The 27,088-nt window shown below is 43.7% G+C and overlaps 1 protein-coding gene across 1 annotated transcript in view; it reads left to right on the top strand.

Annotated features, from left to right (window-relative positions):
* Positions 1-1,301: 1,301 nt before the first annotated feature.
* SLC3A1 (solute carrier family 3 member 1) overlaps positions 1,302-27,088 on the top strand; it is a 41,018-nt gene continuing 15,231 nt past the window's right edge. The window contains exons 1-5 of the mRNA XM_032239533.1: positions 1,302-1,810; positions 6,083-6,262; positions 6,793-6,947; positions 12,350-12,475; positions 26,493-26,612. Coding sequence (XP_032095424.1) covers positions 1,387-1,810; positions 6,083-6,262; positions 6,793-6,947; positions 12,350-12,475; positions 26,493-26,612 — 1,005 coding nt within the window. The 5' untranslated portion in view covers positions 1,302-1,386. The remainder of the gene's footprint in view (positions 1,811-6,082; positions 6,263-6,792; positions 6,948-12,349; positions 12,476-26,492; positions 26,613-27,088) is intronic.

Here is a 27,088-nt window from a genome sequence, read left to right on the forward strand (position 1 = left end):
CTATACTATACAGTGCTTCTAAACCACTTCACAAAAGAAACAAGATTAGAGCCCCAGATAACTACCTCAGTTAAAAGAAAACAAAGTCTCATTATCAGATCAAATGATTCCTAGAACTGTATGTGCTACTGATGAAAGGGACATCATTACATTCCTTTTTTTTTTTTTTTGAGACAGAATCTTGCTGTGTCACCCAGGCTGGAGTGCCGTGGCGTGATCTCAGCTCAATGCAGCCTCTGCCTCTTGGGTTCAAGTGATCCTCCCGCTTTAGCTTGCCTCCTGAGTAACTGGGAGTACGTGGGTGCCCCACCATGCTCAGCTAATTTTAGAAATTTTTTTGTAGAGATAAGGCCTTACTATATTGTCCAGGCTGATCTCCAACTCCTGGGCTCAAGCTGTCTTCCCACTTTCTCTATTTAATCATGTATATGAAAAATAACTTCCCCCCCAATAGTTATTTTTCTTATACCTGGCTAAATACAGAAAGCTTTAAGCTTTAAAAAAAAAATTGTGGTAAAACATATATAACATTTTAGTGGCATTAAGTACATTTATACTGTTAGACAACCATCAAACCATCACCACTCTCCATCTCCAGAATACTTTTCATTTTTTTAAAGACGGAATCTTGCTCTGTCACCCAGGCTAGAATGCAATGACATGATCTCAGCCCACCGCAACCTCTGCCCCCTGGGTTCAAGTGATTCTCCTGCATCAGCCTCCCGAGTAGCTGGGTCTACAGGCATGTGCCATGAGGCCCAGCTAATTTTTGAATTTTTAGTAGAGACAGGGTTTCACCATGTTGGCCAGGCTGGTCTTGAACTCCTGACCTCAGGTGACCCACCCACTTCGGCCTCCCAAAGTGCTGGAATTACAGGCAACAGCCAAGGCACCCAGCTGAGACTTTTTTTTTTTTTTTTTTTTTTGAGACAGCATCTCCTTCTTGTTGCCCAGGCTGGAGTGCAGTGGCCCAATCTCGGCTCACTGCAACCTCCACCTCCAGGGTTCAAGTGATTCTCCTGCCTCAGCCTCCTGAGTAGCTGGGATTACAGGCGCCCACCACCACCCCTGGCTAATTTTTGTACTTTCAGTAGAGACGGGGTTTCTCCATGTTGGCCAGGCTGGCCTCAAACTCTTGACCTCAGGGAATCCTCCCACCTCGGCCTTTCAAAGTGCTGTGATTACAGGCATGAGCCACTCCGCCCAACCTGAGATCTTTTTTTTAAAACCTCTGTACTTTTACCCTTTCTTCCTTGGTTGGACTTTGTCCAGCCAGGTTTATTTATAAAGCCCGTAAAGCTCATTAACATGACCAAGCATTCAGCAAGCCGTTCTTTCAGCTCTCTTACTGCAGGAAGGCACTCCGAAGGCATAAGTCCGTGAGACATGGCTGAGGATAAAAGCAGGAGAGACTCCATCCGGATGAGTATGAAGGGATGCCAGGAAAACAACGGTTTTGTCGATAATGAAGACATTCTGGAGCAGGCCCCGAATCCAGGCAGCTCAGCAGACAACCTGCAGCACAGCACCACGAGCATCCTTGCCTCCCTGGACTTCAAGGGCGTCCAGCCTTACGCGGGGATGCCCAAGGAGGTGCTGTTCCAGTTTTCTGGCCAGGCCCGCTACCGGGTACCCCGGGAGATTCTCTTCTGGCTCACTGTGGCTTCTGTGCTGGTGCTCATCGCGTCCACCATAGCCATCATCGCCCTCTCTCCAAAGTGCCTAGACTGGTGGCAGGAGGGGCCCATGTACCAGATCTACCCGAGGTCTTTCAAGGACAGTGACAAGGATGGAAACGGAGATCTGAAAGGTACGTGCCCAGGACAGTTCAGGGTGGGTGCTAGGATGAGACTGGTTTATGGTTCTTTCATTTCTCAGAGCGGAATTACGCCTGGGTTGTTCAGTAAGCACATTCTCTTATGACTGGTCATGCCAAGTTGCTCCTTGTTTATGATATTCTTAGAAAATCACTCAGCAGAACTCAGCAGTTCTTTTCTAGCTGAATGGCTATTTGCTGAAGGCCTTTGAGCCAAATGAGTTGTTTAATTTATTGCCCACTAATTACATATAGTTGTTCGGTCATCAGTTCTGACTTCTTACACAGAGCAGCCTTCCTTCTAAAATCTATGTCCTGTTTCTGGGAACTTTATAGTTGAAGATGTCAGGATGGCAGTTGGGAATTTCTTTCCTAGTATACGATGTGGCTAGTTTAACTGTGTGACTGGGAGTTTATTAGTGAATAGAGTATAAATAATATTTTCAAATTAATTAATCAAGTGATATCTTTAAAAAGAATAGGCTATCTTAAAGTTTGAATTCTAAAAAAGGAAGGGAAGGAGAAAAGGTGCAGCAGTGTGCGTTCATCATTACTTGAATTAACAATTGTTTAAAGCCATGTCCATATTAGTAGAAAATTGAAGTAAAGAATTAACTAGGGGTAGTGGCGCATGATGGCAGTTGCACTGGGAGGCTGAGGTAGGAAGATTGCTTGTGCCCAGAAGCTCTCAACCAGCCAGCTTAGGCAACATAGGGAGACGCTGCCTCAAAAAAGAAGTGAAAAATTATTATTATTTTTTGAGATGGAGTTTTGCTCTTATTGCCTAGGATGGAGTTTAACAGTGCCATCTCGGCTCACCGAAACCTCTGCCTGCCAGATTCAAGCGATTCTCCGGCCTCAGCCTCCTGAGTAGCTGGGATTACAGGCATTCGCCACCACACCTGACTAATTTTGTAGTTTTAGTAGAGACAGGGTTTCTCCATATTGGTCAGGCTTGTCTCGAACTCCCAACCTCAGGTGATCTGCCCTCCTCGGCCTCCCAAACTGCTGGGATTATAGGCGTGAGCCACTGTGCCTGGCCATATCATTCTGTTTTAAAAAATCATCCTGCATTGTCAGTCATTGAAGAAGAGTGTATCTGTCCTTCAGGGTGCAGCTCAAACCCATTGCCTTCATTACTCTTTCTTTAGCCCCCCTAATCAGACAATGGGCTCCCCACCCCAGGCTCTTCTGCTTTGGATGTGTTTCTAGCATCCTTTAATCCTGCCTTGAGTGACTCCCTTTCCCTGACACATGACCTATTACCTGCTGCCTTTTGCACAGTGAGTGCTTAGCAAAAGCAATGTTTTAACTGAATACACCTAAAGTCCTAAATCCAGAAATACATTTACCACTTCCTGGCCCTGCCTTCCTAATCTCCTTCTAGATTCTTTTTTTTTTTTTTTTTTTTTTTTTTTTAGACAGAGTCATGCTCTGTCACCAGGCTGGAGTGCAGTGGTGCAATCTCAGCTCACTGCAACCTCTGCCTCCTGGGTTCAAGCAACTCTTCCGCCTTAGCCCCCTGAGTAGCTGGGACCACAGGCACATGCCACCATGCCCGGGTATTTTTTGTATTTTTAGTAGAGACAGGGTTTCACCATGTTGGCCAGGATCGTCTCAATCTCTTGACCTTGTGATCCGCCCACCTTGGCCTCCCAAAGTGCTGAGATTTCCTTCTAGATTCTAAGCAGCTCTGACATTTGTCATTTCCAATAAATACCTGTTCCTGGAGGAAGAGTTTACTTCCTACAATACATAGGTATTTGTCTTTGAGGTTGAGGGGATTTTGTTGTTTTTATTATGAAGATCCCATTCCAGCTTCGAGTCTGGTTTTGGTGATTGTCTTCTCTCCCCCAGAGCTACCTATATGGGAGAATTGGGGTACAGAGATTATAGGGGAAGAGCCCAGGTGTCAGGTGCCAGATGACTCTGCACTTTGGAAGTAGTGACCTTCAGCCTGCTGTGTGGCCTCTGACAGTCTGATTCTAGGATGCCACATCGAGATTACACAGAAAAATCCTGGAGATTGAATGCTAGACTCAAGTTGATGAATATGCATTTGGGACTCTGAACTAGAAGTAAAAACACATTATCTGTTGATTCTCCTACAAAGTTCCAAATATAAAGTTTCATTCCCACATCTTTCTCAGACATACCTAGAATTCTATTCTGTATAAATTTCTGGTCTGCTATATAAGTGAACAAGAGAAAATTCCAAATTTAGCAAGTTCAAAGGTAGTCTGAGAGTAGAAAAAAGATTCTTCAAATATTGACACAAACTTACCTTCCATGTTGTGGTTGTACACCTTCTTCAGACCCCGTGCGCCGACAACATTTCTTACCTTTTAAAATTAAATAATTTGTTAAATTATTTATTTATTTTTAAAATTTATTAATATTATTTTTGGAGATGAAGTCTCATTTTATCGCCCAGGCTGGAGTGCAGCGGCACAACCTCAGCTCACTGCAACCTCTGCCTCCCAGGTTAAAGTGATTCTCCTGCCTCAGCCTCCTGAGTAGCTGGGATTACAGGTATGCACCACTGTACCCAGCTAATTTTTTTCTTTTTTGAGACGGTGTCTTACAAAATACAAAAATTAGAATTATATTCAAATTTTTGTATTTTTAGCAGAGACGGGGTTTCACCATGTTGGTCAGGCTGGTCTCAAACTCCTGACCTTGTAATCCACCTACCTCGGCCTCCCAATAATTTTTGTATTTTAAGTAGGGATGGGGTTTTACCATGTTGGCCAGGCTGGTCTTGAACTCCTGACCTCAAGTGATCTACCCATCTCAGCCTCCCAGAGTGTTGGGATTATGGGCGTGAGCCACCATGCCCAGCCTTCTCACCCTGTTTTAGACATGCCCTGTCTATACTTGCTCCTTCCTTTCCTTTGCCCTACCTGGAAGCCCTTCACTCTGATTCCCCTTTCCCATACCATCCTGGACCTTCTCTATCCTTACCCTCCAGAGTCATCAGCTTCCTCTGCCCCTGGGAGTCAGGGGCCAATGCCTCGGTGCCCTTAAAGCACTTTCTGCAGCTCTTCCTTAGCTCTTCTCCAGTCTGGGCTTCATCCTACCCCTGCCTGTGGACACTGCTGAGACCAACACCGCCCAAATGAAGTACAATGCGAGCCACATAAGAAATTGTACATTTTGTAGTAGCCACATTAAAAAAAGGAAAAATGAAGCAGGTGAAATTAATTTTAATATGTTCTGTTTAATCCAGTATATCATTTCAGCACACAGTCAGTATAAAAATATATACGTATTATTATTATTTTTTATTTTAAGATGAGGTTTCATCATGTTACCCAGACTGGTCTCAAATACCTGAGCTCAAGCAATCTGCCCACCTCAGCCTCCCAAAGTGCTGTGATTACAGGCATGTGCCTCCATGCCTGGACCAGTATGAAAATATTAATGAGATTTTGACATTCTTTTTGTACAGGGTCTTGAAAATCCAATGCATGTTGTTCCCTTAGAGCACATGTCAATTCCAGCTAGTCACATTGCAAGTGCTCAGGAGGCACATGTGGCACATGGCTCTTAGACAGGGCAGCACAGTGTAGACCATGTGGCCAACAGGGGCCAGTGCTGCTCTGCCCTGTTCCTTCCTTGACACTTAGCCCAGCAGCTGGCCTAGATTAGCTCCTCAAAAACCACGTAGAATAAATGAACAATACCATAGTCTTGCTTTAAATATAAAATATGAATAAGTCACAGATTTTTTTAATGCTATGTTAAAGGTCATTGGTTACTGCTAGATGACCAATTTGATGTTTTTGTTTTTGTTTTGATTGAGACAGTGTCTTGCTCTGTCGCCCAGGCTAGAGTGCAGTGGTGTGATCTCGGCTCACTGTAGCCTCTGCCTCCCCGGTTCAAGCGATTCTCCTGCCTCAGCCTCCCAAATCACTGGGATCACAGGCATGTGCCATCACACCCAGCTAATTTTTGTATTTGTAGTAGAGATGGAGTTTTGCCATGTTGGCCAAGCTGGTCTTGAATGCCTGACCTCGGGTATCCTCTTGCCTTGACCTCCCAAAGTGCTGGGATTACAGGCATGAGCCACCGCACCCAGCCTGATTTGATGTTTTTTGTAGAGCTAGATCTTCCTATTTGAATTATACTCAAATTTTACAAAATTCTAAGTGTTTTTGCCTTCATGTAAATATTTATATCTTAGGTATATTTGTTATTTATTTATTTATTTTTGGCCTTTAAAACAAAGTAGGATTTATTCATGACTTTGACATTTAACTTCAGGTATTCAAGATAAACTGGATTACATCACAGCTTTAAATGTAAAAACTGTTTGGATTACTTCATTTTATAAATCATCCCTTAAAGATTTTAGATATGGTGTTGAAGATTTCCGGGAAATTGATCCCATTTTTGGAACAATGAACGATTTTGAGAATCTGGTTGCAGCCATACATGATAAAGGTAAGTTGAACGGAAAGTGGGCAGGATGGGGGTGACGGCTGAGAGAAGCACTTTTTCAAATGCTTGCTTAAAGCATTGCTTCCCTTTAACTGCCATGTATTTCCCTCCCTCCCTCCCTCCCCTCCTTCCTTCCTTTCTTCCTCTCTATCACTCCTTCCTTTTTTCCTTCCCTTTCCCCTTTCCTTTTTCCCCTCTCCTTTGTTCCTCTTCCCTTCCCTCCCCTCCCTTCCCTTCTTCTCTCCCCTCCCCTCCCCTCCCCTTCTCCTTCTTTCCGCTCCCCTCCCCTTCTCTCCCCTCTCCTCTCCTTTCCTTTCTTTTTTGAGACAGGGTCTTGTTCTGTCTCCCAGGCTGGAGTGCAGTCATGCAATCATGGCTCACTACAGCCTCCACCTCCTGGGCTCAAGCAATCCTCCCACCTCAGCCTCCCAATGTATTGGGGTTACAGACGTGAGCCACCACCGTGCCTAGCTTGTCATATGTTATTTTAATATAATCCTTTCTTAGCATTTGAAATGTTTTTTACTCATTAGGCTTAAAATTAATCATCGATTTCATACCAAACCACACCAGTGATAAACATACTTGGTTTCAATTGAGTCGGACACGAATGGGAAAATATAGTGATTATTATATCTGGCATGACTGTACCCATGAAAATGGCACAACCATTCCACCCAACAACTGGGTAAGTATCAACCTGTCTGATTTACAAAGGCAGATATGCAGTGATTAAATTGGTTTAGTAAAACTCTTTTGAGGAAAAAAATAACGAATACAGAATCTGGGAAGGGGGGACGTTTCTGAAAGAAAGAGAAATAAGGCTTCCAATTATTATTTACCCAGGCTTCCAGTTATTATTTAGATTTCATCATAGAGCTGATGTGTTCTAGCAAATTAAAACCTATATTCTCTCCTAGCCTCTCCTTCCACCCTTCCTTCACTTCCCACTAGATCCGATTGAGATTCCATGTCCCATTAGTTCGATAGCTGTTTTTCTACTCTCCATACCCCTTTGCCTTCTTTTTTTTTCCTTGAGACAGAGCTTTGCTCTTATATCCCAGGCTGGAGTGCAATGGCATGATCTCGGCTCACTGCAACCTCCGCCTCCTGGGTTCAAGCAATTCTCCTGCCTCAGCCTCCCCAGTAGCTAGGATTATAGGCATGTGTCACCACACCCAGCTAAGTTTTGCACTTTTAGTAGAGTCAGGATTTCAACATGTTGACCAGCCTGGTCTTGAACTCCTGACCTCAGGTGATCTGCCGGCCTCAGCCTTCCAAAGTGCTGGGATTATAGGCGTGAGCCACCACACCTGGCCCCTTTGCCTTTCTGACTTTTTGTCTCCCCTGTCTGACAAAACCCCACCCATGAATGAACCCAATTATCTACTTTCTTGGTAGCTGAGTCCCTGGAGACATCATACCTTCATTGTCCCCACCTGAACTGAGCCATCCAATCTTCTTGGGAATTTTGCTAATTCCAACTGATCAACTTCCCTTTCTTCCTCTTTCAAACATCCCATCTGTCTCTGCCCATCTTATCACTCTCAGCAGCAAACTTGACTTCACAGAGAAAACGGAAACCATCAAGCATGCCTGCCCCATTCCCACCCTCTTCTTTTTCACTCCTTTTACCACAGAGGCCAGATTCCTCTTTTCTGGGGTGACCAGGTTTAGCAAATAAAAATTCAGAATGCAATGGCTCACACCTGTAATCCCAGCACTTTGGGAGGCCGAGGCCGGTGGATCATGAGGTCAAGAGATTGAGACCATCCTGACCAACATGGTGAAACCCCCGTCTCTATTAAAAATACAAAAATTAGCTGGGCATGGTGGCAGGCACCTGTAGTCTCAGCTACTTCGTAAGGCTGAGGCAGGAGAATTGCTTGAACCCAGGAGGTGGAGGTTGCAGTGAGCCGAGATTGCGCCATTGCATTCCAGTCTGGGCAACAAGAGCGAAACTCCGTCTCAAAAAAAAAAAAAAAAAATTCAGAATGCCCAGTTAAATTCAAATTTTGGATAAGCAGTGCATAAATAATTTTTTAGTATGGACCATACATTCTGTTTTACTTGTAGTTTTTCAGAGATAGGGTCTTGCTCTGTCTCCCAGGCTGGAGTGCAGCGGCTTGATCATGGCTCACTGCAGTCTCTGCCTCCTTGGCTCAAGCAATCCTCCTAGCTCTGCCTCCCAAGTAATTGGGACCACAGTGTGTGCCACCATGCCCAGCTAATATTTTATTTTTTTTGTAAAGAAAGGGTCTCAATATATTGTCCAGGCTGGTCTTGAATTCCTAGACTCCAGTGATGCTCCTGCTTCAGCCTCCCAAAGTGCTAGGATTTACAGGCGTAAGCCACTGTGCCTGTCCACATGAGCCATACATATACTCAACAATATGCGTTGATTATCTGAATTCAGATGTAACTGGGCATTCTGTACTTCATCTGGCAGCTCTACTTCCATCCCACGCCAGAGCTTCCCCTTGCTCGGATTTGTGTTCTCTCCTGCCTTTATTCTGGATCATCTCTCCCTTCTCCAGTCCCTCCTTCTCTCTTCTGGGCCTTCTCCATAATTTTTTTTTTTTTTCAGATGGAGTCTCACTCTGTCACCCAGGCTGGAGTGCAGTGGGGGGATCTTGGCTCACTGCAACCTCCACCTCCTGGGTTCAAGTGATTCTCCTGCCTCAGCCTCCCAAGTAGCTAAGACCACAGGTGCCCACCACCATAGCCAGCTAATTTTTGTATTTTTAGTAGAGATGGGGTTTCACCATGTTGGTCAGGCTGGTCCCAATCTCTGGACCTCGTGATCCACCTGCCTTGGCCTCCCAAAGTGCTGGGATTACAGGCATGAGCCACCACATCTGGCCCCTTCTCCATAAATATTTAAACATGAAATTTTTGGTGACCCAAGGACACTAAGAATTGACATGTTTCCAGACCAACTTTGTGATATGTGATCTTCTCCCTACAACCTTCCGTCTCCCAGGTTCAGTGAATGATACCACCATGCAGCCTGAGGAACAGCCTGTCAGCAAGCCCTGGTAGTTTCACCTCTTGAATTTTTTCCTCCAGTTCACTGACTTGTTAAAGTTGCAATGACATTAGCAAACATTTACAAAACACTTACTCTGTGCCAGGCTCTGTGCTAAGCGTTTTATATTCATTAATTTAGTTAATCCATTCTACAATCCTATGAGTTAAGTGTAATTCCTGTTTTGCCGATACGCCAACTGAGGTCACTCAGCTAGTAAATGACAGGGCTAAGGATGGGATCAAGTCAGTCCAATGACACAGTCTACTTCAAAATTTGCTCCTATATCTTAAACCATATCGTTTCTTGCTTGTAGAATGGTCGCAGCTGCCTTTTTTGTCATCTAGTTTTTCCACCGCTTTGTTAGTTCTCTGCTATAGTCAAGGTTGCATTTTCTTTTCTTTTCTTGTTTTTTTTTTTCCAAGATGGAGTCTTGCTCTGTTGCCCAGGCTGGAGTACAATGGTGTGATCTTGGCTCATTGCAACCTCTGCCTCCTAGGTTCAACCAATTCTCCTGCCTCGGCCTCCCGAGTACCTGGGATTATAGGTACCTCCCACCACGCCTGGCTAGTTTTTGTATTTTTAGTAGAGATGGGGTTTCACCATGTTGGCCAGGCTGGTATCAAACTCCTGACCTCGTGATCTGCCCACCTCATCCTCCCAAAGTGCTGGGACTACAGGTGTGAGCCTGTCAAGGTTACATTTTCTAATGTAATAGTTAATATGTTTAAGAATACATGTATCTATATGATGGATAAACACCTTGCACTGTAACCATATATAGAAAGACTTTGACTCTAAAAAAATTATTTTTTAGTTTCCTCTATTTTGAACTTTATGAGAAGTGTCATGCTAGGTATAGTCTTCTGTAACTAACTTTTTCACTCATTGTTTTTGAGATTTATTAATGTAGTTTCAGGTAAATCTATGGTTTATAGATTTTCATCGTTGTGTATTTCACTGTGTGAACAATCCATGATTTGCTTATTCACTCTTCGTTGATGGGCTGTTGGGCTATTTCAGGTTTTTTATTATTATGAAAATCGTCACTCTAAACGCTCTCATTTATCTATCCTGGGGCACATGTGTAAAGGCTTCTTTAAGGTAAATAACTAGGACTAAAATTGCTGTGCAGGATGTTACATGCTCAACTCTACAGGAGAGTGTCAAATCAGTTATCAGAATGGTCGTACCAATTTATATCCCCGACAGAAGTATAAAAAATACAGATGCTTATTAATTCTGGGTATTGCCCAACTTTGTAATTTTTATTTAAAAATTATTATTATTATTTTGAGTCAGGGTCTCACTCTGTCACCCAGGCTGGAACGTAGTGGCTCAATCATAGCTTACTATAGCCTCAAGCTCCCGGGCTCAAGCAATCCTTGCCGCCGTAGCCTCCTTAGTAGCTGGGACCACAGGCACGCGCCATCATACCCGGCTAATTTTTTATTTTTTATTTGGAAATATGGAGTCTCTCTATGTTGCCCAAGCTGGTCTTGAACTTCTGGCCTCAAGTAGTCCTCCTGTCTCAGCCTCTCAAAGTGCTGGGATTACTGGCGTTGAGCTACCATGCCCAGCCCAGACTTAAAACAGTATCACATTGAGATCTTACGTTTATTTTATTTTTTTATTTTGAGATGGAGTATTGCTCTGTCACCAGGCTGGAGTGCAGTGGCACAATCTTGGCTCACTGCAACCTCCACCTCCCAGGTTCGAGTGATTCTCCTGCCTCAGCCTCCCGAGTAGCTGGGACTACAGGCATGCACCACTACACCCAGCTAATTTTTGTATTTTTAGTAGAGATGGGGTTTCACCATGTTGACCAGGTTGGTCTCAATCTCTTGACCTCGTGATCTGCCCACCTTGGCATCCCAAAGTGCTGGGATTATAGGCATTCGCCACTGCACCCGGTTGAGATCTTAATTTTATGTTTATTTAATTACTAATGATGATGTACCTAATTCCCAGTATCGTAATTAGGAATTCCTAATGATGTTGCACATCTTTTCCTACATTTATTCAGTTGAGTGTCCATTTCAGGGAAACACCTCTTTTTGGTTTCTTTCCCCTATTTTCTTTTGGATTATGTACCCCTTTGAAATTGCTCTCTTCAGTTCTTTTTGTATTCTGGGAACCAATCTTTTATTGATTATGTACACTAAAAATCTCTCACCCTGGTTGTGTCCAGGCGGGCTATGTGTTGAATTGGAAAGGGTACCTTTCCTTGAGAGGCAGCAGCTACTACTCAGCACCTGCCCGTTGTTGCCATGGACATGTGGACCCAGTGTGACTGTGTCTTCCAATTCAAAAGAAAAGGATTTATGTAAAATCTCCCAGTTTTTAAATGTTTTCCAGATATTCTCTTTAACATGAAATGGACAAAAGGCCTAGGACAGGGCCTCATGAAACTCTCACATTCAAGGGCCCACAGAGTTGACGTAAGGAGGGGCCAGAGACATGGGAGGGCGGCCGGGAGAGTCACGCCATGGGGCCATAAGCATGAGCATTTCCAGGCAGAGGAGACCAGCGACAGTGTCAGCTATTGCTGAGTACCAACACCTGAAGTTGCCTTTTATTCCTGGTGACTGGTAGGTATTTCAAGTGAAGGATTCCAATAATTTTCTGGGGATTCAATTTAAATATCCAGTCTATCTGGACTAAAGCCCCAAGACGAGTGGAAAGTGTCTTTCTTCCAAATTGACTACCATTTTGCTTCTCTTCACAAACAAGAGTTCACACCCTGGACAGAAGTTTCAAGAAAATACATTAGTCACGTCTGTTCCTTAAGTTGACCTTGGCTTGGGTTTGCGAGCGTTGGTTTGCTGTTGCAGTTGTTACAAACAGCTTCTACTGTGCAAGTACATCGCAACCATGTTTGTGAGGCATTAGCCAATGGGGTGGGGGTATTCGGAGGGATTATTTTAACATATGGCAATCCATAGAAGGAAAACTCTCAGGTTTTACATACTCTGCCTCCAAAGGGCCAGGAAGGGCAATGATCTTTATTTGTGGGCAATGCCATCATATGTAACTGATGTGCTATTTTCTTTGTTTGCCAGTTAAGTGTATATGGAAACTCCAGCTGGCACTTTGATGAAGTGCGAAACCAATGTTATTTTCACCAGTTTATGAAAGAGCAACCTGATTTAAATTTCCGCAATCCTGACGTTCAAGAAGAAATAAAAGTGAGTATAGACACCCACACAGACTTCTCTATTAATGGAGGTTTAGGAAGATACTTGAAACACTTTATATTGCACAATAATTGTGCAGGCAAAAATCAAGCCTCAATTAAATTCAGGGATTAAGATGTTTGGTGCAAATGTAGACTCTCAGACGTGTTTGTGGCTCCTTCCTTTCATCTAACCTAGAGTACTCTAAATGGAAGGGGTCAGAAAAACCTGCCACCCTAGCTCCAAGTTGTCCTGCCACCTGTGACAGTGAGCTGGTGCAGGGAGGTGGGCCATTTGGGGTTTGGCTCCTGCATTTGCAGTGGGCCTCTTGATGAGTTATTTGGCTTTCATGTCTCGGCTGTCTCATCTATGAGACACAGCTGGTGGCAATTTTTGTCTTATCGGGCTCTTTGGAAGATTAGATGAGATAGCTCATGCACACTTCTATACTCATTCTGTAAATATTAACATATTGCCTACCCCATGCCAGGCCCTGTTCTAAGCACTAGGAATGCAGCATTGAATAAAAGAAGCCTTACTCTCAAGAAGTCTCCAGAATACTGAGGGGAAAGCAGGCAATTAACCACTAAATATACATACATATGTCAGGTGGTGGTGAAGGCCAAGGGGAAGGGGCATCAGAGTGCCAAGTAAAAGTGGCTCTTCTATATAAGGTGTGTAGGAGACGCCTTGTTATGATGAGATGCCGACAAAAACCTGAAGTGGGAAAGGGAACCACGTGACTATTTAGGGGAAGAGAATTTCAGGCAGAAGGAAGAACAAATGTAAAGGTCTTGAGGGGAGAGTGTGGTTTGTGTGTTTCAGGGATGGCATGGAGGCCAGAGTGTAGGGGTGCCAAATTTAGCAAATAGAAATACAGAATACCCAGTTAAACTTTAAATGAATAATGCAACACCCGGGACGTACTGCTACCAAAAAATTGTTCATTGATGACCTGAAATTGAAATGTAATTGAGTGTCTTATATTTTAACTGTCAATCCCACCAGTATACTGGAGTGAAATGGATGAGGGCGCTGAAGTAAGAGGTGGAGGCTGATCCGTTCTCACAATACAATTCACAAAATGTATCAGCCATGTTCTTATTCTTGTTCTTGCTGCTCCTATGTCTACAGTGGGCAGGAATTTAAGTGAGTAGAGGAGTCCTCTGAGCCAAGTAGGTGGGGAGGAGACCCGAACAGAATGGGGAGCAGTGGGTACCTTTCTACAGCTCACCATGTCAGCCAGATAGAGCAGATGCAAGCTGTCATGTCGGAGTCACTAAGGGGACCTAGAACCCTTGGTTTAGTTTAGTTTAGTTTTGAAATAACAGTTTAATTGAGATATAATTCCATACCATAAAATTAACCCCTTTCAAGTGTGTAATTAAGTGGTTTTAGTATTTTCAGAGTTGTGCAACCATCACCACTAATTTCACAGCTTTTTTTTTTTTTTTTAAGACAGTCTCGCTCTGTCACCGAGGCTGGAATGCAGTGGTGTGATCTCAGCTCACTGCAACTTGCACCTCCCAGGTTGAAGTGATTCTCCTGCCTCAGCTGGGATTACAGGCGTGTACCACCATGCTTGGCTAATTTTTGTATTTTTGTAGAGACAGGGTTTCGCCATGTTGGCCAGGCTGGTCTAGAACTCCTGGCCTCAAATGATCCACCCACCTCAGCCTCCCAAAGTGCTGGGATTACAGGTATAAGCCACTGTACCCGGCCTGATTTCAGAATACTTTCATCTTCTCAAAGGAACCCCATATCCATCAGCAGTCACTCCTTACGGTCCCCTTCCTTTCTTCCCCCAGCCCGTGTAAACCACAAATCTACTTTCTCTTTACCCACCGAAGCCTCAGTTAGATAGGTTTTGCCTATTCTGGACACTTTATGTAATGGAATCATGCTGTATCTATATATCCATGGTAGGTATCTATATCTATGTTTATTTGAGAAACTGCCAAGTTGTTTTTCAAAGCAGCTGCACCGTTTTACATTCCTAGTAACAACATGTAAGGGTTCTTATTTCTCCACATTCTCACCAACACTTGTTATTGCATGTATTTTTTATTATAGTCATCTTAGTGGGTATGAAGTGGCATCTTACTGGTTGTATTTGCCAAATGGCTAAAGACGTTGAACATCTTTTCATGTGCTTATAGTTCATTCATATGCCTGCTTTGTAGAAATGTCTATTCAAATCCTTTGCCATTTAATTTAATTTAATTTATTTATTTAGAGACAGAGTCTTGCTCTGTCGCCCAGGGTGGAGCGCAATGGTGCAATCTTAGCTCACCACAATCCCTGCCTCCCAGGCTCAAGTGATTTGTGCATCTCAGCTTCCTGAGTAGCTGGGACTACAGGCCTGCGCCACCACACCCAGCTAATTTTTGTATTTTTTTGTAGTGACTGTGTTTCTCCATGTTAGCCAGGCTGGTCTCAAACTCCTGATCTCAAGCAATCCTTCCACCTCGGCCTCCCAGAGTGTTGAGATTACAGTCATGAGCCACTGCACCTGGCCCTTTGCCCATTTTCAAATAGGTTTGTCTTTTTATTACTGGGTTATAAGAGTTCTTTCCTTTTTTTTTTTTTAGAGACAGGGTCTTGCTCTGCTACCCAGGCTGGAGTACAGTGGCATGATCTCGGCTCACTGCAACCTCCACCTCCCTGCCCCCCAGGTTCAAATGACTCTCCTGCCTCAGCCACACAAGAAGCTGAGATTACCGGCATGCATCACCATGCCTAGCTAATTTTTGTATTTTTAACAGAGACGGGGTTTTACCATATTAGCCAGGCTGGCTTGAACTTCTTCAACTCAAGTGATCTGCCCAGCTTGGCCTTCCAAAGTGCTGGGATTACATGCGTCAGCTACCATGCTTGGCCTCTTTACATATTCTTGATACATGATTCACAAATAATTTTTTCCATTTTGTTGGTTGTCTTTTACTTTCTTGGTGTTGCTTTTTGAAGCACAAGAGTTCTCCATTTTGATGATTTATTTTCCAATTTATTTTGTTCTTTTGTTGCTTGTGCCTTTAGTGTCATATCTATTAACTATCAGCTTAATCCAAGGTCATGAAGATTTACTCCTATGTTTCTTCTCAGTTTCATAGTTTTGGTTCTTACATTTTAGGTTGTCTGGAATCCATTTTTTGTTAATTTTTATATAGGGTGTGAAGGTAAGGAGTCCAACTTCTTTTTTGGCATGTGGCTATTCAGTTATCCCAGCAATATATGTTTAAAAATACTATTCTTTCCCTATGTCTTACACCTCTTGTTGAAAATCAATTGACCATAATCGCATTTTGTTTCTGGGCTCTCAGTTATTTTCCATTCATCTCTATATCTGTCCTACGTCAGTGCCACACACGGAATTACTAGCGCTTTACAGTAAGTTCTGAAATCAGGAAGTATGAGTCCTACAACTTCGTTCTTTTTCAATATTGTTTGACTATTCCAAGTCCTTTGGATTTCCATATGAATTTTTGAGTCAGCTTGTCAATTTTTGCTAAGAAGGCTTTTGGGGTTTTGATAGGGATTGCATTGGATCTGTGTTTCACTTTGGGGAATATAGCCATCTTATATTAAGTCTTCCAATCCACGAACATGATTCATGTCTTTCCATTTATTTATGTGTTCTTTGGTGTCTTTCAACAATGTTTTGCAGTTCTCAGAGTAATCTTATACTTCTTTTGTTAAATATATTCCTATAGAGCACTTAGTTTTAAGGCTTTTTTTTTTTTTCTACATATGTTTGGTGTTTCCAGAATTTGTATGAACTGCTTTGGAATCTGTTCCGGAAGTAAGCACCATGAGTGAGGGCACCTTGCCTCCATGGGGTTGTGGGGTTGTGGGGTGGGTAGTTGTAGACATGGTCAGCAGACTAGCTAGCAATTAGCTTTAAAATTCTGTGGTAGCCTGTGGACTCCCCTCTTCTTCATCGCCAAAGTTCCTTCGCACAGCCACACCTCATGCTCTCGCCACACATACTGTGTGCCAAGTGCTGTACCTGGATATTTAATGCCCAGAATCAGCCTAATTTATGAGGCTTTTTGATCATTTTACAGAGAGGGAAATTGGGGCTTAGATAGATAAAGTCACCAGCCTTGGGAGTCATGGAGCAGGATTGAAATCTCGACACTGGGACTCGAGTTCATGCTCTTAACCACAATCCTACACCTGTTTTGAGGCAATGTGTCTATTTCCCTCTCCATGCTTCACTTTTTCTGCACAGTTTTTTTCAAGGAGGTTTTCAGTTACAAACTGATCAATGTGAGTGTAAGCCAGTTGGTTTACAGGGGTTTATCAGGCAGTGGATTTTTCCAGGCTCCTTGTGGCAACAGAGATGAATTGTCTGGGATGTTTAGATAAATGTGATAAATTTTGCCAAAATGTGCCAGCCAATACATTAATTATGTTTTTGACTAACCCAGCTGTGCTCTTCCAGATACCCCAAGCAGTGGAGTGTGTGGATGGGATCCTTATTTAGTGGTCCTTCAGGCTGAAATCCCTCATGTGATGAAACATCACTGCCTCCAGTTGAGAGATTAGACTTTATTTGCAAGACTGGTTTAGAAGATTTATTATTAGAAGTAAATAAGAAACACTGAGAAGCTGAGAGGAAAGCCTCTTTGCTCCTGGAAAAGGAACTTTGGCATGAAGGAGACTTCTGACACCCTCCTCCCCACCTTACTCCCAGCAGCGCTTATTTCTGTAGTAGTTAAGCAGGTTAATAATTTGCAGCTCAGAGGGTTTGTGGGGAAGGAGCATTTGGAATGACTCTTGCTCGCATACCAACTTGTATTCCTGGAGCCTGAGCCTACTTCCTCCCTGCTCCTATCAGATTTTGATTTATCTGCACAGGGGGAGGCTGGCATGCGGAGGAAATCCAGTGCCAAGCACCCTCTGCTGTCCTCTTTCGCCTCCCCTTCGCACTGGCCATCAGGGGACTTGGCTCTGCTCTGAACCTCTTGGGGTTGAGAGCTTTCAGCTGGAGAAGTCAGAAAGCCTTCTCTGAGGTATCAGGGGTGTTTATTTGTATAGTATTTTATACTTTTCCAGTCACTTTGGTTTTTACTGGTCCTCCAAATTTATTTGAAAAATGAGGAAACTGAGGCATAGAGAGCTGAAGCAATCCAGCGGGTTAGCAGCATGGCAAGGAAGAGACTCCAGATGGTGTGGGCTCATGTCTGGGGTTTGGAGTGATCCTGGACCTGCCTTATGGGAATGCTTAGCCCCAGAGTAGGGACCGCTGGGGAGACAGAGCTGAAGAGGGAACCCAGAGAATAGGTGTAGACTCCATTCTGTCCCTACTAAGCGTGATGCCACTGGAGGCAACAGCTCAGTTCCAAACACGGTTCGCTCACTGCCTGCTTGATTAGCCATCTCTGTGATTGATAATCATAATTGTGCCATTTACTGCACCTCCTCTATGCCAGGCACTTTATTATAATCATTCACTCATTTAACTATATGTATTGTGTGTTGACCATGTGCTAAGGGTGTAGGGGCTGGTAAGATAGACACCTCTTGTGGCAGTCCTAGGGCTTATATTCTGGAGTGGGAGGCGGACAATTAAACAGGCAATTACAATAAGATGTGCCAAGCAGTCATGACAGTAGGAGGTAGGAATATACAGGACAGCGCCTAACCTGGACTCATTTGCAGAGAAAGTGAGATACCTGAGGAACAGGCATGGGCCAAGTGAATAGGCATGGGTGGGAGTGTTTCAAGCAGAGGAAAGCCTGGATCGTGACACATTAGAGGTGCTGGGAGTTGTCCCATGTCACTGGGATGTGATCTATAGAGCAGGGAGTGACCTGATGAGACTAGAGAGGTCGCCAGGGCCAGGTCAGGAGCAGCACTGAAGGCTCTGGTAAGGATTTGGGGTTAATGGGTCTTAGGTAGGGGCATGATTTCTTTTTCATTTTGAGAAATCAGTCTGGTTTTGGCGAAGGGGTTTGAGTAGGGCAGGTTTGGAGGCTGTGGGGCCAGGGAGGAGGATGGTGCAGTAATCAGAAAAGAAATTCTGGTGGCCATAGGCCAGTGATGGAGGCATGGAGGTGCAGAGAAATCATCAGGGCTCTGAGAGGAGTGCCCTGTGATTCCCAGGTTTCAGATTTGAATATGGGGTGGGTGGCGGAACCATTGTCTGAGATGGGAGACACAGGAAGAGGGAGGGAAATGTCTTAGGTATGTCGAGTTTGAGCTGCCTGTGAGACATGTAAGTGTTCAGTGGACAGTTGGATACAAGGATACTGGCTGGGTGCGGTGGCTCACGCCTGTAATCTCAGCACTTTGGGAGGCCAAGATGGGGGGATAACAAGGTCAGGAGTTCAAGACCAGCCTGGCCAACATGGTGAAACCCCATCTCTACTAAAAATACAAAAATTAGCCATGCATGGTGGCAGGTGCCTATAATCCCAGCTACTCAGGAGGCTGAGGCAGGAGAATTGCTTGAACCCGGGAGGCGAATGTTGCAGTGAGCCAAGATTGCACGACTGGCACTCCAGCCTGGGCAACAGAGCGAGATATAAGGACATGGAGCTCAGGGGAAAGTCTGGTGTAGAGAGAAAACTTTGGGATTTGTTGACACATAGCTGATGTCCACAGAGCTCAGGCAGGTGTTTGGTGAGAGAAGCAGGCCAGCTAAGGCAAGCAAGGGGGCCACCTGCAACTTAGCTCGTGTGAATTGCTCATTGGAATGAGGGCCAGGTGTTCGTAGCACTCCCAATGAAAAGAAAAAAAACCAAGGGAGCCAGCCCAGTAAACAAGCTAGGGTGCCCTACGGTTGTAATTCTGCTGCCACCACTTACCAACTGTGACCTTGTCAAAGGCACATCATCTTCCTGAGCCACAGTTTCCTCATTGGTAAAGTGGGGATAATAATAGTAAGTACCTAATAGGGTTACTTGGAGATTAAATGGTTTAACCTTTGTAAAGCACTTAGGATGCTGGTTTTTTTTTGTTGTTTTTTTTTTACTGAATACAGTGCTTGTTAAATAATCAGTAAATTTGTAAGTAAATAAATACTATTGTGAAGTGAACTGTCCAGAGGGTGTAACATGGAGCCCCAAGGAGCACTGACATCAAAGAACTGTGGAGGAGGCAGGGGAGGCAAACCCAGGGGGAGGGTATAATGGAGCTAAGGTATCTGAGTGTTTCTACAAGATGAGATTGGTCAACAGTGTCAAATGATGCAGAGATATTGAGTAATAAAAAGACTGAAAGGGATCTGGGCGCAGTGGCTCATGCCTGTAATCCCAGCACATTGGGAAGCTGAGGAGGGTGGATCTCTTGAGGTCAGGAGTTCAAGACCAGCCTGGCCAACATGGTGAAACTATCTCTACTAAAAATACAAAAATTAGCTAAGCGTGGTGGCAGGTGCCTGTAATCCCAGCTACTCAGGAGGCTGAGGCGGGAGAATTGCTTGAACCCAGGAGGCAATGGTTGCAAAGCTGAGATCACACCATTGCACTCCAGCCTGGGTGGACAGAGCAAGACCCCATCTAAAAAAAAAAAAAAAAAAAGACTGAAAAAGGCAACTGACTCTAGCAGCAATATTTTATTTACTCTGTACAGAAACCCTTCAAGGCAGGTACCGTGTTATTGATGGAGACACTGAGTCTTAGCCAGGTCTTGCAGATGCCCTATCTCATGCAGCTGGACAGTGAGAGAGCTGGGATGGTACCCAGAGGGTCAGATTCTGAAGTCCTTGATCTTTCCTGCACTTCCTGCTTCTGGAGGAGTTAGCAGAGAATTTTTCCAAGATTTCTAAACAGTAGTAGGGACAGTTTTTTTCTCTTGCCTGTAAGTAGAGGAATAGTTTTCTCTGTACTCTGAAATAACTTATCCTTTCTTATTCCTTCTTGAGATGGACAACCTGGGGTTGACGTCACTTTCAAGAGGATTGTCTTCCATTTGTTTTTTTGATGTTTTTTCTTAATAGAGACAGAGTCTCCCTTTGTTGTACAGACTGGTCTTGAACTCCTCAGTTCAAGTGATCCTCCCACCTCAGTCTCTGAAAGTGCTAGCATTACAGGCACGACCCACCACACCTGGTGAAGAGGATGTCTTCTCCATCATCACATATAAGAGTAGACAGAGCTTTTCCCAAACATGCTTTTTGGGTAAATGGGCCCCCAAATATCAGCCATCTCAAAAGGAAAGGCTTGGCCAGAGTTTCCATGCATTTGGATATGTTAACTTGCTGCTTTAATGTTGACTTGCCTTCTTTTTTACTCAGAGAAGCAAGTTTTTTAAAGAGAAAAGAGTGCCCAGTGGAAAAACCGAGTGTGTGATGCCATGGGAGTCAGACAGGAGTCAAGGATGTAATGTACAGTCCAGTTCCCAGAGTCCATGGTGCCTACGTTGGTCACTAGACCCAGCCCATCCAGGCTCTGTGCCCATTTTTGCATCTGGCACCCTGGGAGACCTTTACTGGAGTAAAGAGGATTAACAATTAAAATCTGAAGCTCTCTTTTGTCCCCTGGTTGAGAGAATAAATAGCATGAAGCAAATATGTTTCAAGAGCAAATTTTGGATTATCTTGGTGATAATCCGAATTATCAGCATTTAAAATGACTTGCAAAAAATGTCCATCTCTTGCTGTTTTGTCTCACTAAACAATGATAATATTTCCGATTATGCCAGGGCCATAAACCTTCCATGGGGTACAAGTTTCTCATTTTTAATATCAGGTCAATATCTCACAATGCTGAGATCCGGAATTGAATAAGGACTCCGTAAAGAAAATGACTGGCTTTATTTTAGGGAATCGGTGCCCAACAGCTTGATGTTTACAGAAAATGGTGCTTAATGTTTTCCCACATTTTTGTCAGATGCTGCTTGGATGCCTTCAGTTATTTGTGCTCTGCCCCAACCAATGTTCGCACTTTTAATGAACAGCACCACCTAGGGGTGGACCCAGGTTGCGCAGGGTCTGAAGCTCATAATAATTTAGGACCTTCTGAAAGTAAGAGCACAAAATTAGGTACAGAAAAGTTGGCGTTTATTTAGAGTGGGAACAGAAGGGGAGTTAGATGGGTGCAAGTGAGAGGTCTCGAAGCTTAAGTTTGGTTAGCTTCATAGTAAGGTCACTCCGGAAGCCACTGAAAACCTGTTGTGGAAATGAGGTGCCTTTCTTTGCCCCATCAAATTTCTCTAGCTCATTCTCTGATGAGTGGCTGTCACTTCCTGCTCACCAGCTGCAAATCCTTCCCAGTACGAATTGCTATTTCACTCTCTTGTATTACCGTGTTTCTCTCCTTTATCTCAGCTGTGATTTAAACATTTTTGTGTTGCTATTTGACTGTCTAGCTAGAGATTCTAAAGTAATCTGGGAGACATAGACTGTGTTGTGTTTTGCTCGTGGTTGTAGCTCCAGGGCTTGCCTAAGTGCCTGGTGTATAGTAGGAGCTCAAATACTTAATGAATAAATGAATTTAGTAAAAGATAAAGGCAGTAGTAAGAACAAATTTCTTTTTTATGCCTCAGAGAAAACTACCACTGGGTAGATTACTGGAGGTCATTTGGGTCACCTGTGTCCATAAGAGTTATTTGACCCAGAGCCTGTTCTTAGGTATAAAAAATTGATTCAGGCTTCACCATTCAAAATCTCAACTTAAAGGGAATTGACATGAGCAGTATTAACCCTTGCATTTAGCTGTTGAGACCCTGACTTGACTTGAAACCTCTACATTCACATACAGATAGAAGAAACACACTTCAAGTCAAACAAGTTGATAAGGTTTGGCTGTGTCCTCACCCAAATCTCATCTTGAATTGAAATTCCCATAATCCCCATAGCTCGTGGGAGGGACCAGGTGAAGATAATTGAATCATGGGTGTGGTTCCCCCTATCTTGTTCTCATCATAGTGAGTTCTGATGGCTTTATAAATGGGAGTTCTCCTGCACAAGCTCTCTTGCCTGCTGCCATGTAAGATGTGACTTTGCTCTTCATTTGCCTTCTGCTATGATTGTGAAGCCTCCTCAGCCCTGCTGAACTGTGAGTTAATTAAACAGCTTTACTTTACAAATTACCCAGTCTCAGGTATGTCTTTATTAGCAGCATGAGAACAGACTAATATACAAGTGAACTGCGGGATAGTTGTCGTTTGGGATCTGTGGCTCTGTTCCCCTCCATAGGTAAAAACTGGCTGTTTAGTACTTTACAGATGGTTCTGCTCTAAACTGATACATTCCTGTGAAACCTTCCCTTCAGCAAGGGATAAGCCAAGAGAAAAGTAGGGAGAGCCACTGTTCCTTTGCAGAGCTTGTAAGCCGGTGCAGGAGCATGCCTTGCTGGGAGGGGCTGGCTGGGGTGTTGAGGTAGGGAGCTGAGGCTCAGGCCCTCCGCTTTTCAAAGTCACCTGGTCCTCTCACCTGTCTCAGTACAGGCCAGGCCAGTCTCTGCCTCCATGCTTGGCTCATGTTGTCCCATTCCCATACTCCATTGAAATCCACCAGGTCATCTGGGTCAAGCTCAAGCTCTAGCTCTTCCTTGTCCTGCTATGCCCACCCACGTTATTTTGAATGTCTTGGAGCTCTTGCAGCCCTGTAGGCAGAGGCGTCTTCTCTCATGCTGTTGGATTGCACCCTGACCTGCATTATTAGGTGACCCTCCTTTGTCTCACACGTCCCCAACTATTCTGTAGACCTGAAGCCAGAGAACTCGCTGTGCTTCTGTAATTTTGGTCATTCAGGCTCAATACTTCATTCTTTCATGCGACTAGTGGTTCACTAAGTACCAGGTGCTGGGTCAGAGGCCTTGATGACTGAGGGCTAACTGGTTTGACTTAAACCAAGGGTGGGTGGGCTCTGTTCACACTGCAGCCACCTACATTGCTGGAAAAAGAGGAAAGCTACTGAGAAAATACTGTCGTTAGGCTGATGACTCCCAACTTTACATCTCTAGCCATAGACTCTGCCCTAAGGTCCAGATTTAACAAGCCAGCAGCCTACTCAGCATTTCCACCTACAAGTGCAGTAGATGCCTCTAGCTTCTCGTGCCTGAGACAGAACCGTCCATCTTTCCCCTTCTACCTGCTCCCTCAGCTCAGCACACACTTGGGCTGAGACCTAGGGGTAGCCTCCATTCCTCTCTTTCACAGCCCCTGAGCTCTTTACCCAGAGAGCAGATTTAACATCTGATCACTTCTCCCCACCTCCACCACTGCCTCCCCAGCCTAAGCCACCTCGTAGGCTCCGAAATGGAAGCCCTGATTATACTCTTCAGCCTTCATTTATTCTTTAAAAAAAAGTGTTTTGGTTTTTTTTTTTTTTTTTGAGATAAAATTTGGATACCATAAAATTTACTCAGAGTGTACGATTTCAATTTTTTTTTTTTTTTTTTTTTTTAAAGACAGAGTTTCACTCTTGTTGCCCAGGCTGGACGGCAGTGGCTCAGTCTTGGCTCACTGCAACTTCCGCCTCCAGGGTTCAAGTGATTCTCCTGTCTTCACCTCCTGAGTAGCTGGGGTTACAGGCATGCACCACCATGCTTGGCTAATTTTTTTGTATTTTTAGTAGAGATGGGGTTTTACCATGTTGGTCAGGCTGTTCTTGAACTCCTGACCTCAGGTGATCTGCCCACCTCAGCCTCCCAAAGTGCTGGGATTCAGGTGTGAACCACTGCAGCTGGCCAATTCCAATGTTTTTAGTAAGTTTATAGAGTTGTACAAACTTAAAATTAGGTTATCATAACCTAATTTTATATTTCTTTTATATATTTAAAACACACAATTATGGTACCAAACAACCTAATTTTAAAACATTCCCATTACTTCCAAAAGAAACCCCATAGCTTTAGCCATCATCGCCCACCCCAGCTCATTGTCCCCACCTTACCCGCCCCCCACCACCAGCCCTTGGCAACCACTAATATAATTTCTGTCTCTATAGATTTGCCTATTCCGTACCTTTCATATAAATGGGATCATACAATATTTATCCCCTTGTGTCTGTGTTCTTTCCTTTAGAAAACCTTTTTTGGTTTGTGTTTTGGAGGCAGGGTCTCCCCCTCTTGCCCAGGCTGGGTGCAGTAGTGCAATCTCAGCTCATTGCAGCCTTGACCTCCTGGGCTTAAAAAATCCTCCCACCTCAATCTCCTGAGTAGCTGAAACTGCAGACATGTACCACCACACCCAGCTAATTATTTTTTGTAGAGACAGGGCTTTGCTATGTTGCCAGGCTGGTCTAGAACTCCTGGGCTAAAGCGATCTTCCCACCTCAGCCTCCTAAATTGCTGGGATTACAGGTGTGAGCCATCACACCTGGCTAGAATAATCTTTTCAAGGTTCATCCATGTTGGAGCATGTGTCAGTACATCCCTCCTTTCCATGGCCAAATATTCAGTGTAGGATAGACCATTGGGATTGTTTCCATTTTCTGCCTATTATGAATAATGCTGCTATGAATATTTGTGAACAAGTTTTTGCTTGGACATAAGTTTTCATTTCTCTTGGGTATATACCTTTGTGTGAAATTGCTGGGTCTTATGGTAACTTGATGTTTAACCTTTGAGGAAATGCCAGACTATACAGTTGATTCTTTACACATCAGATCTTTTAAAAATGTAAGTCAGCCCACAGCCTTTTCTGCTTAAAAATTCCTCCAGGGGTTTCCCATCAACCTCACAGAAATCCCAGATCTTTCCTGTTAATTACAAAGCTGGGCATGATGAGTTCTCTTTACCTCCTTCTACTCTTATGCTCCTCTGGCCACACTGTCCACTCCTCCCCCCCCCCCCCCCCCCCCCCCCCTTTTTTTTTTTTGAGACAGGATCTCCTTCTGCTACCAAGGCTTGAGGTTAGTGGCTCACTGCAACCGCTGACTTTCAGGTTCAAGCAGTTCTCATGCTCAGCCTCCCGAGTGGCTGGGATTACAGGAGCCCACCACCACACCAGGCTAAGTTTTGTATTTTTAGTAGAGACAGGGTTTCACCATGTAGGCCAGGCTGGTCTTGAACTCCTGACCTCAGGTGATCCGCCCACCTCAGCCTCCCAAAGTGCTGGGATTACAGGTGTGAGCCCCTGCACCGGGCCTAACCACTTATTTGCACCGGTGTTCATCTCTCTAATCTTTGGCTTCAACATTAAAAATGCCTGAGAACCCCGCAGGCCATGATGATGCTCTCAGGAGCAGATGTGGTAGAGAGGCTGAGCTGGCAGTGGCTACCTTCTCTCTAGAAAGGCATGTTGGAGAGTAGGGCAGGAGAGGAGAGAAAGCCAGGGACATTCATATAATAATTTGAGTTTCCAGCACACACCTTTGGAAGGAAATCTGTCACCAAAGAATCAATTGAAACGTATGAGAACCTGGATTTTCAGGCTTAACTATTTTTGCTTGGGATCAATTTTATCTGTGAAATGAAAGCCAGTGGAATAATGGCTTCTTTGAATGTGCACAGTTAATCTTTTATTTTCTGACTGTATTCAAGACAACACTTGTATCTGAGTTTTGCCACAGGATTGCCACTATTCTTATTTACTTGGTTGATGGTTGATTCTATTTTATGTTCCTTCCATATTCTAACAGGAGATCCTTTAATACCTAAGCACTTCCCTTCTCATTTGCCTGCCTAGTAAGGAGTGAAATATTTAACTGTTGAACAATGTGTTATTTTCTTTCAGTTTGAAGTGACAGTTAAGGGGTGGGCATGAGGGAAATGAGAAACTTTCCCAGTTTATCCTGAATCCTGCCTTCTACTATGGTTTCATTCTTTCATTTTTATTGGATTCTCTAAACTTTGGAAACATCTTCATAACATCCATTACAAATGTAACTAACTGTAATTGTAATTCTGAATTCAAATTTGAAGGAGGTGTGGGAGTCCCTAAATGGAGTACTTGAGAATGCATTGTAGTAAGACAGTTATGCTAAATAGATAAAAATAGACCATGTGGATACTGTGCTTGTTTCGTATGTAGATAACTATTTTATGATGCCAAGTCATTAACAGTCAAAACTTTTTAAACACTGTAATAATAATTTGTAGTTAATGTAACTAAGCATTTTGCTCTTCATCTTTAGGAAATTATACGGTTCTGGCTCACAAAGGGTGTCGATGGTTTTAGTTTTGACGCTGTTAAATTTCTCCTAGAAGCAAAGCATCTGAGAGATGAGATCCAAGTAAATAAGACCCAAATCCCGGTAAAGTTTTATTTTAAACATGTTTCTTTTGCCTTTTCTGAAAATGCTATCAGAGTGTTTTCTTTCTCAGCCTGAGATACCAATTACAAAGATGAGTTTTGTCCTGTGTCTAGAAGTACCTTGATTCATTTCTTTAGGAAATGCACCAGAGTTTCAAATGCATATGCACGAGATGTTGTCTTCCACTGGTTTCTTCCAGAGTGAGGGATCCCTTGATGAGTCCTTCAGTGACAAGGGTTCTGCAGACATGGACATTGCAGGCTCTACCAAGGGCCACACAATAGAGGACATTGATGCCTGCAATTTTGTCATCTCACATAAGCTGAAGTAACGAGGCCTTGGCTTGTATGAGATGTAATATTTTGATTCCAGGAGATTATTGTCATCTTAGATGTAGAAATGAGACATTGATTTAGAAATTGTAGAAAGACATAGAAATCAGGAAAAATTTACTGAAACTCTGAGAAAGTATAACC

Source organism: Sapajus apella, unplaced genomic scaffold, assembly GCF_009761245.1.
Source record: "Sapajus apella isolate SASKATOON/1434 unplaced genomic scaffold, GSC_monkey_1.0 scaffold44, whole genome shotgun sequence".
Taxonomy (NCBI): domain Eukaryota; kingdom Metazoa; phylum Chordata; class Mammalia; order Primates; family Cebidae; genus Sapajus; species Sapajus apella.